Here is a 10340-nt window from a genome sequence, read left to right as displayed (position 1 = left end):
TGAAAGTGTTTTTTTTCTGCACATTATGGTGCAACAGAAATGATCAAAAGTGTCTTATCCACACTTTTTTTTGTGCATTTAAGAGAAATAACTCTTCACACATTTCTCAAGAACTTGGCATGACACATCTCAGGTTTAAAGCTCTGCTATGCACAGGTGCTTGAAGGACAATATCGGAGTAGTAGTCTATTATTGTACAGTGTGAATGAATGAAGAGTGATTGAGTGCAGTACTCCACGCCACCTATATAAAGCAGAAGTATTGCAAAGTGAGGGCCAGAGAGAGAGAGAGAGAGAGAGAGTGTGTATGAGAGAGCTCTAGAGGCCTAAATGGGGCAAAGGGAAGTGGAAGTGTCCAGTAGGGGGTCTGCTGCTGTGGGAAGAGAGGGAAGGTGGGGGAGGAGGGCTTGCTCTATGCAGTGCCTGGGCCAATGCATGAGGGTTTGTGGCTAAGTGTCTCATCAGCATCCAGCTCAGGTGCTGCCAGGACCCACGCACTAACTATGCCCTGACTTGATTGTAATTGCCTGAATTCAACTCCCGCTGCTCCCTCCTGGCAATATCACAGGCACATTTAACTCCAGAGAGCCTGGGGACTGTGCAGCAGGGCCACAGAGAGCAGCTGACTGCCTCTTGTTGAAGCCTGTGGGCTACAGGGGGATCCTCTCTTGTGCTGTCTGCTTTGTGGGGGAGGGTCACAGGTGCATGCACTCTCTTTATCTCGGTGTTTATGAACATGAAACAAATGCGTCTGGATTGGATATAACCTGAGAGTGATGGTATTTGCTGTGTTTTTCATGTTGCTTAAAGAGAATGAAATGTTGCCACTCGCCGTCCCGGGCCACCGAAAACCTCCACAAGTACATGCAAAATGTGTGCTAGCAGCAAGCACTAGTCATGAAATTTGAATTATCTGTGTGGTTTCAGAGCTATGAGAACCATAAATTATTTAACATTATCTTTAAAATTTCCACACAATCAAACGGCAGAAAATAACACTCCCTGTTCCTGTCAGCCTGTGTTTATCATGTCCAATTCGAAACCGAAGTATACACTTGATTGCTTCATTTTGCCACCCACAATATTTTTATTTTACACACAGTTGTGATGCTGCATACTGTAGTTATGCTAATGTTTTGTGGGTTGAAAATCACTCAAATCTCCCTGTACAAGAAAACCCTTCAGATGTCAGAAACAGTGAGATGGAAAAAGGAAAAAAAAAGCCCAGACCACCATCAACGATGTTGCATTAAGTCCATTTGGACTTTCTCCTAAAATGCATTTGAATTTGGCTCCAAATCTATAGTTATAGAAAACTGAAGCTGCGAGCATTTGAGCCCCTTTTGTGACATTTGCGACTGACAAGGGCATGGATAAAGTACTTCCCCCTTATGGCAACAAAAGCCCATATTCAAACACAACATCTAATATTACAAGAAAAAATAGATTTTCCAGTGGTAATACGTAATCTATGTTTCCTAATCGTCCAGCTTTGAAAACTGCAGCAGGGTTAACTTAAAAAAGTTAGCCTGTGGCGCTCCTCATCCTGTGATAATAGGCCTGTCTGTAATGAAGAACAGGCTTGTTGCCAACAGGTGGTCTCTTTAAAAGACCAGAGCCACAGCACTCAGGATGGGGAAAAAACTGCCATGGCAAAATGTGTCAGAATCTAATGTTCTGCAGAGTGAAAAGCCTGTTTTCTGTCTTTTGTTCCCAGCTAGAGATTCAGCCTTGTTCCTCATTGTTCAGGGCACAAACGAGCAACAGTCTTTTTTGACACTGAGCCACAGATGAATAAAGACTGGAGCTGACTAGTCACAGGAAAGAGCTTTCTTTTTGGAGGGCTTGGAGCCCATTAGGAGTTTGTGAGATATGAATGGATATGAATCCTCTCCTTCGACCCCACAAAAAATACTGGACCCACGGAAGACAAGGAACACCTCTGTGTCTTTTTACTGAGGTTCCCAAGGACATTTCAAGACATCTGGCAGAGGAAGGACTGATTGACAGCCAGGAATTACATAGAGTCAAAAAGGAAGTGGCTCTTTGTTCATTTGGAAGGGTACAGGTACACTATGCCTACATAGCCATAGAGCACCAACCACTGACACTAGTGTTGACATATTGACTTTGTGTTTTTGATATAAGCAGTATCAAAGAGGCGAGGTAACTGCCATGACTTCTAACTGCATTACTGTGACATAAACTTTACATTTTTGTTAAATCCACCGTAGGAAGCTGCATGCATAATGTGCCAATGAATAAATCAGACAGGATAAAGATAATGAGATATTTAGGAAGCCACTTCACGTAGACGCTAGATAGCGTATTTGGCTCAATGGGCAGATGATGGGTGGATCCCAGAGAAAGCAGCCCACAAAATACGAGCTTTTGTCCAACTCCATAATCCATTTGTTACACTCAGACCAATTTGTCCTCATTAACCCTCATAAGGGGACTGTGTTTGAGACAAAAGCTCCAGAGGAACAATGAGAATACCCCCGGCCTCCCCGCGTCCACATCGCCACAGCTCAAGTGCTCCCCTTCCCAGCACATTGTGGCCCCTTGTTGCCTAGAAGGTTCCAGTCTATGAGCAAGAGATGGACAGACCCCAACAAGCGGGGTTCACCTGAAAGAAGGGGTGAAAAGAAATTTCCCCATTTCCGCGTTAGAATGAAATATCTTCCGAAAAACACAATGCGACGTCTGCCGTTGTATTCAGGTCACTCCATCAATCAACTCTGAAATAAATCTTGACAAGATGTACAAAGAGCAACTGGAGAGAAAAGGAAGGGGAGTTACAGTAATTTCCCAAGACGTGAGAAAGTTGTGTTTTTCTGGACTTGTCAGTTTGTCACACCTGCTGCAAAAATTATTTTGAAAATGACATTGCTATTTTTATTCAGTTAGAAGAAGAAGAATTTCTGTCCTGTGGCTCTGAAAAATAGACTGTGCCTGGGTCTGTTAGCCATGAATTCAAGCTGCTGGTTTTATAACATATATATAATATTATAACATAAAAAAATGTTTTCAATCAATCTGTTGAGTTTTATGTTTTAAAAACAAATTGTTTGCATTTCTCGCCTCTAAACTGGGCTCATTAACTTCACAGTATTAAAACCCAGCTAATTTAAATGTTTATGACACTTCATATCTGTACTAAATTTAAGAGGACATTATTGCATATTTTACATAATTACATTTATTGGACAGGTCTTGTTAGTACTTACTTTACGTTTATTTATTTATTTCATGACATCAACTCTCCAAGATAATATGCAATGCCCCTTCCTTGATGGAAACATATTACATATACTTAATAAACATAAATTTATTATAACACACAATGACAGGCAACAGATGATTTATCTACATGTCAAAATAACTTTTTCAAGTTCAATGTAAATTTAAAGCTGTGAACTCTTATTTAAAAATAAAATATAAAGTATAAAAGTATAATGTTTCAGAAACCAGTTATTCCTAATGTTTTATGCACGAGACAAAAAAAGGGGGTATGGGGGTAAAAGTTAAGTATTTTTTTCATTTGGATAAATTTGCTGCTCAAAAATATGACTTTAAATGCAGAAATCTGTGTAAGAAATACTTGCGTTAGTATTTTTCTTAAGCTTCTATATACATCCTCTTCTAGTGAAGCAGTTTCAAGATAAAGCAACAGCCCTTCAGATTTGCTCATAGCTGGAAAAAAATAAATCATAATTACAGCTTCACTCACTCGCGAAGTTAAAGCTCTATGCAAAAGCCTTTTATGAACATGTCACAGTGTCAAACGCAGCAGCGTCCCATTTAATGCTGGTTTGTTGGGTCTCCAATATGTTTCCCAAACAGAGTTGCAGTAATCAGGTCATTTGTTATAATGACAACCATTAGGGGTGATCATCGTCACACAGCAGTCAGGCAGATAAATCAGGTGCACTCTCCCTCCTTTCTCTGATTCATCTCGGCTACACACACACACACACACACAATGTCATACATAAACGCACACACTTGCCTTCCTATCATTAGGGTGTGAAAATGAAAATGTCAAAGATCCAATATACATGTATTCTATAATGTTTAATTTAAAAGAGTGGTTTAGTTTATGTGTTATCTATTTGAGCTGAAATGTGAAACTACTGATTATTCATAAAGTTATAAGCAAAAATACACTGATTATAAGGCTGGATACTATGTTGACATTTGGTTTCATTTAAAAAAAAAAACAAATTATTCACACTGGAATGGTTTTTTGATCAATCTGATTAATATTATTTGCACTACTAATTTCTACCTATAAAAGTGACTAACTGCATTTAGCTTAAATTTTAGATTTAACTAATAGTAATAGTTGTGATTAAACCACGAGTCAGGGTTTTCATGGAGGAAAATATAGATTTATTTACAGAAAATGTATATTTCATTTAACTGTTATAGCAGTACACGATTTCCATCCAATATCATCAAATGTCATATGAAGAGTTTTTGGGAGTTTTTAATGACACAGACAATGAGAATGCTGCTAATGAGTAGCTGAGAGTTGGTGGAAAAGAAAATGATGACACACTGTGAATGCTTGAGCAGCTGAGTATTTGTTTGTGCTTATGAATATATCACAATGTACAATCTGTTCCAAATCCAGGCCCAAACTCAGTTGCCCTCTTCAGCAGAGCTGCTTTCACTGCGCTTATCTTCTCATCCAGCTCTGTCAGGCTGCAGGACTGAAGGACAAAGTAAGAAAAAAACTCATCAGCTCACTTGATATAGGTTAACCTCCACTTACAAAGTACTGCGAGAGGAAAGGAAACACAGCAAACCTGAGCAGGGGACGTTTTTTGTCGTTTGTGCAGGTGACTCTACAAAACAAGCACACAAATACACATAAGACCTTCTTAATTAGGGCAATTTTTAAACAAGCTTTGAGAAGCATACTGAGGTGCTCATCTGTGCTCCTTCCTACTTTGCCCTCTCAAGGACAGAAAAAAGTATTATCCTAGAAAGGAATACAACGCAGCAGAAAAAAGGAATACACAAAGCTTTTCATCTAACACATTTTTTGTCTTTATCAGATGCTTTTACAATAAATAGGTAAACAATAAACATTGGGAGACAGATAAAGGTGGCCTCACCTAACAAGACCTTCATCAAAAATGAATAGAAAACTTCATGTATGTGAGACTGCGTAAGCTTCTGTACCTTCAGTTCCAATTTTCAAACACAGTCCAATTTTTTATTGATATGTTGCTGTCTAATTTCATTAGGAAGCCTCCATTAATATTCAGTATTTAAATGCTGTTCCTGGAATCATGGGCCAACTGTGTACAGCTTTTTGGAAAACACCAAACTAATGCAAAAAAGGGAGGGCTGGGTTGGAGGGGCGGGGGCGAACTTGGAATATAAAAGACCCCCATCCTCATCAGTTTATTCAAAGACACTCAACAACTCTTGCTCAGCTCACACAAACATGCAGTGAGTCAAAAGCAGATGGAGAGCAGCATACTCACAGAAGCAGCATGCTGTGCTGAGAAATACCAGGATGAAGAGACATGTAGCATCTCAAGTACACTTAGATAACTAACACACTGGACAGACTCCTTCAGCTTGGGAAATCAGAGTCTGTGTGACTGCTGATGTCTGACAGGTTGAATAGAAAGTCCAATAAATTACCTACTGTCATCTTTTGAGTCAGCGTCATCTCAAAAGCAATGAACAGTTGTCAATTCTGAAATTCATCGTCTGCCCTCACCTAAACGTTTACGTAAATCTAACCAAAGGCACTGCAGTTCTGATTTAAATCAGCTTAAGTGTTACTTGAAGAGTGAAACGTGTTGAAGTATCAAAGCATAACAGAAGAAATTCCATTCTCATAACCCACAAACTCCTTTCAGTAAGTAGATATCACTCTGAAATGATTTTTCCTACAGCAAACCAATACTCTCCATGCCAATTTAGGCATCATACACATCTGAGTTGACAGTGTGTAAAATGGACAAACTAAAATTCTAACTAAACTAAAGCCTTCTTACCAATGCAGTATGGATCTTTTGTCTTTCTCCGATATGAAAAGGGTGCCATCTGTTGTGAATTGAACCTCAAACTAGTATCCTGATCACAACCAGAGCCTCAATACTCAAAAGTCATTAAGAAGTGCAAACTAGTTGCAATTCCATTTGGAAATGGAAGCAAAGTTGTTTTCAGTTCCAATGCGACAACATAAAAGCACTTCAAAACAAAACGGAGAAGGAGCAGACTGTCGTGTTCAACAATTTCCAAATTCTCTATGATTACTATGACTTGAATAAGGAAAAAAAAATCATTGACAACACCCTGGGGGGGGGGGGAGAAACCCCACAAAAAAAACCCAAAACCCCAAATCAGAGCAGGACGCATGATTTATATGCTCCACATTAACACGCCTGTAAACTTCAGGCTCACGAGGGCCCAGCAAGTCTTTTGTGTGAACAGGGAGGTGTGCCTTCATGGTTAGTTTCTTTCAGTCAGACTCCTCAGGTGAAATGCAGCACCTGCTTACTGTATGAATTGCAGCATACAGGCTGGCAGCTGGCAATAGCTGGGAATAAACTGGCTGAAACTGACACAAATTGTGCAACTCATAGTATTTCACTAAGATATGTGGCAATTAAACTACATTCAGTGCCTTAAAATATTTTCTCATTCCTCTTTCAAACATGTATGACCTCCGCCATAAATAACTATTAATGCTTTTGATGTATCTGTATTTGTATTTTAAAGCCAGAGGACTCACTGTGGATTGAAAGTACTCAGGCGAGAGTCCCTCCAACTCGAGTATACGATCCTCCAACTTCTTGAGTCGCCGGTAGACGCTCAATGGAACTGGACCCACTGAGGAGTAAAACACTTGTTGAACAGTTTGAAAATTTATTATTGCACAAGACTTGTGGGAGCAAACAAAGAATGACTGATAACAGCAGATAAACCAAATAATAGATCACTGTATCAATAAAGGCTTACTATAAGTAAAAAATACAGTGCCAATAAAAGGTATCATTTAATTTCTCAGTTAAATATAATGTATAAAATATATATATGCAAGACAAAAATAATTTGAGCCTTACAATAACTTCCTGTCTCTCACCTGCTGGAAGTTTGAGGTGAGCCTCGATGTTGTTGAGTCGTTCCTCTATGGCTACATTTCCACAATCTCTCATCAGCGGCCCCCTCTGTTTATCCCCAGCCTCTGCTTGGTCTCCCCCACTACGGGTCTGGGGTCCGTAAGTGTTTACTACTCGTGTGACTGCCCAGCCAAGAAACAAACACAGAAGATACAACTCGGTCCTAAACAGATTCTAGTTAACAACATGTTTTAGTTTAATTACAAAAATGATAGTTTAAAAATTAAGCTGTTAAGAATTGTGACATTTTCTTACCTTTTACGTGGCTTTTAAAACCCGGGTAAGGAGTGAATACTGCATCTGTTCTGGCACAGCTGTTTTCTACAGATGATCACATTTAATATAAATTGCAATTAGAATTACCAAATGCAATTAAACATGATTACCAAAAGCTGGATATGTATATCACACCTGAATAACAACTACTCCTGATTTCTGTTACTGGTGTCTCACACAGGCTTTGAATTTAAAAAAGGTTCTTCTGTCTCGTGTTTTTCTGGACTAAGCGGGTTGTGTTTTGAGGCCGAGTGTGTTAGCTACTTCAGCCCCACTCTTGGAGCAGTTCAGCCTGACCTCTCGCCTGTGGAAATCAGCTCTCTCCCAAACATTGGCAATCTGTGTGCAGGCACCCTCTCCACCCTGCCCCCCCACCTCTCTCCCATTCTCACCCTGATTGCAGTCGATCACGTTGCAAAACTCGCGTACATTGTTTTCATTGATCTCCATCTGCTTGCGTTCCATAAATGCAGATATTCTTCGCTCAATCTAGGATTACAATGAAGACAACATAATAAGATACAATGGATTGATGAGGTGGCAAGAATGCTATGTTTTTGACTATTTAATGATAATGATGTGGGACAAATAGGGTGCGGCAATTTACATTTCAGAAAATTCCAGGTAGCCAAAAAAGTTGAACTGCTTGCCATCATCACATGATGGAATATGAATACTGTTTGCTTGGCTACCAAAATAAATGCACAACAGAATGGGGCCTCTTGTCCTTCATCCACATGCAATCTCAGAGTAATGAGCATCCACTTCATAATCCATCAAGGACCTGGCCCTCTCTCAAAACCCTCCAGCAATGTGGTCTGTTCTACCCCACCGCAGCACTAAAGGACCCCTTATTCTCAACCGAACTCAGCTTATCAGGTCTCCATCAAGCATTTGCTTTGCTGCGGCACGTCATGTGCACATCCTCTGGAGCAATTACTTATGATTATTCATTTGCTTGACAGAGTGTAAAGAGGGCTCTAAAATTTCACTGCCAGAACAGCTGACAGATCTGCTGACAGCGACCAACCTCTGACTTCCCAGCTCGGATCTGAACCATGACGTCATCAGCCGCCGCCTTGCTCTCTGTAGCCCCGGAGCTGTGCGGATGGTGCTCAGACTGCGTGGCTGTCTGTGCACTGCTTGAAGATGAGGTGACAGCATCTTCTGATGTGTTCTTGAAAGAGGATGCATCAGCCTCAGCATCCAACAACACCTTTAGGCTTTCTGAAACAGCCTAAATAAAGAGCAGGTCAGAAAGAAGAATTAGATGTAATTATTTAAAGCTCCCAAGAATAATCGAAAATTCAAAATTTTAAATTGTTAATATTAATCTACTTTTTTCCCCTTGCAATGATAACACAATAAAAAGCTGCATAATAATCTATGTCAGCTCTTAAAATTCCTCTAATGTTTTTACCTGTAATTTAGCGATATGTCCTTGTAATGAGCTATAAACATGAGCAGGTGGAGATGATTGAAGATTCACAGCGCTGGGGTTGACATCTATTTTCAAAGCAGCATCCCCAAATTTCAGCTTAATTTCAGGACAGACAAAGTGTGGATGTTACTGCGAATCAGCATTTAACATACAATTGCTTGCTAGCAGGACAATATATACATTTGTCTAATATATGCAAGTTACAATTGATTGATGTGAAAATACATAAATTATTTTTGATAATTAACTGGGCAACTCATTTGTTACTGTTCAAGAAAAAGCATTTGGTGGTATCAGCTTCAATTTAATGTAGAATAAAGGACTATTTTCCCCTTGTTTTCAGCTGTTTTTTGTCACTGTAAAATATATATATTGGCTTTGCAGTGGTGGTCAATAAATACATAATTAAAAATAAGGTTACCCCAGACTTAGGAAAATAATGAAGTTAGATTCATAAAGCGAGTGAAAGGCGATGCTTTTATTTTATCCACTGCATATTTTATTTGTGCTTTACCACACAAATAGCAGGGCTTGAGATCATTTACTGCATGTATGGGATAAAGAGGTTTATTTGGATGTGTATTCAATCCAATACGAGATGCAAAAAAAAAAAGCACGGAAACAGGGATAATGACATGAAACTTTGCTGTTACTGATGAAACAGAATGCCTAGTTAAGCCCAGTCAAGACACAAGCTCGATCTTATATCTTAAATTACTTTCAAAACAACACTGAACCATTTAAAGCACAGTTACTTTGCAACAACCTGCTTGTCAAAAACAGCACCAGAGCGCTGTGTGAGTGACAATGAATGAACAGTGTGGGTCCGCTAAGCAGCCCTGCTAACACCACATTGCTAAAAACATTAGCATGCAGCCAGCTAACACCCCGGACTGAAAGGAGCGATGTCCGAAACAAGGCAGCTTAAACAATCCAAACAAACCTCTTCCCCGAAGTCTGCTAGCAGTTGCAGTAACGAATCCATACAGTCTGTATAGCTGGACATTTTACTGGAGTCACTGGGAGGAGCATGATTTCTACTTAGCTTCATTGCCTCCGCCATTGCTGTTCGACAAGCCGAAGAATACTGTGCGCTGATTGGTTCGAGTGCAGGTTCCTGCGTGTGCGCTTAACGAAGTCGAGGCTCCATACACGCATGCGTACACACACACAACCGTAGTTGTGAGAATATTAATATTACTGCGAAAATTTAATATGTATATATGTATATATATATATATATATATATATATATATATATATATATATATATATATATATATATATATATATATATATATATATATATATATATAAGTTTTCTGTAGATATAGATATTAGATACTTAGATATTATCAGACTCCATGTTAGCAAATCGAAAAAGAACCCAAATAGAGAAGCACAAAAAACAAATAAAGTTATAAAATGTGAAATTTAAAATTTTTTGAACTGTTCTTCGACACAGGGTGGTTA

The 10340-nt window shown here is 39.2% G+C and overlaps 1 protein-coding gene across 1 annotated transcript; it reads right to left on the bottom strand.

Moving 5' to 3' along the window:
- Positions 1-4371: 4371 nt before the first annotated feature.
- Positions 4372-9964, bottom strand: LOC116310320 (MAP3K12 binding inhibitory protein 1). Its single transcript, XM_031727083.2, has 9 exons — positions 9811-9964; positions 8847-8963; positions 8457-8663; positions 7819-7915; positions 7406-7471; positions 7114-7272; positions 6763-6860; positions 4814-4852; positions 4372-4717 (listed from the first exon to the last, which is right to left on the bottom strand). The coding sequence occupies exons 1-9, from the start codon at positions 9928-9930 to the stop codon at positions 4610-4612; spliced, it is 1011 nt and encodes a 336-aa protein (XP_031582943.1). The 5' UTR covers positions 9931-9964; the 3' UTR covers positions 4372-4609.
- Positions 9965-10340: the final 376 nt, after the last annotated feature.

This window comes from Oreochromis aureus, linkage group 19, assembly GCF_013358895.1.
Source record: "Oreochromis aureus strain Israel breed Guangdong linkage group 19, ZZ_aureus, whole genome shotgun sequence".
NCBI lineage: Eukaryota > Metazoa > Chordata > Actinopteri > Cichliformes > Cichlidae > Oreochromis > Oreochromis aureus.
The sequence above is the reverse complement of the archived record's forward strand: the minus strand, read 5'-3'. Positions and strand labels throughout refer to the sequence as shown.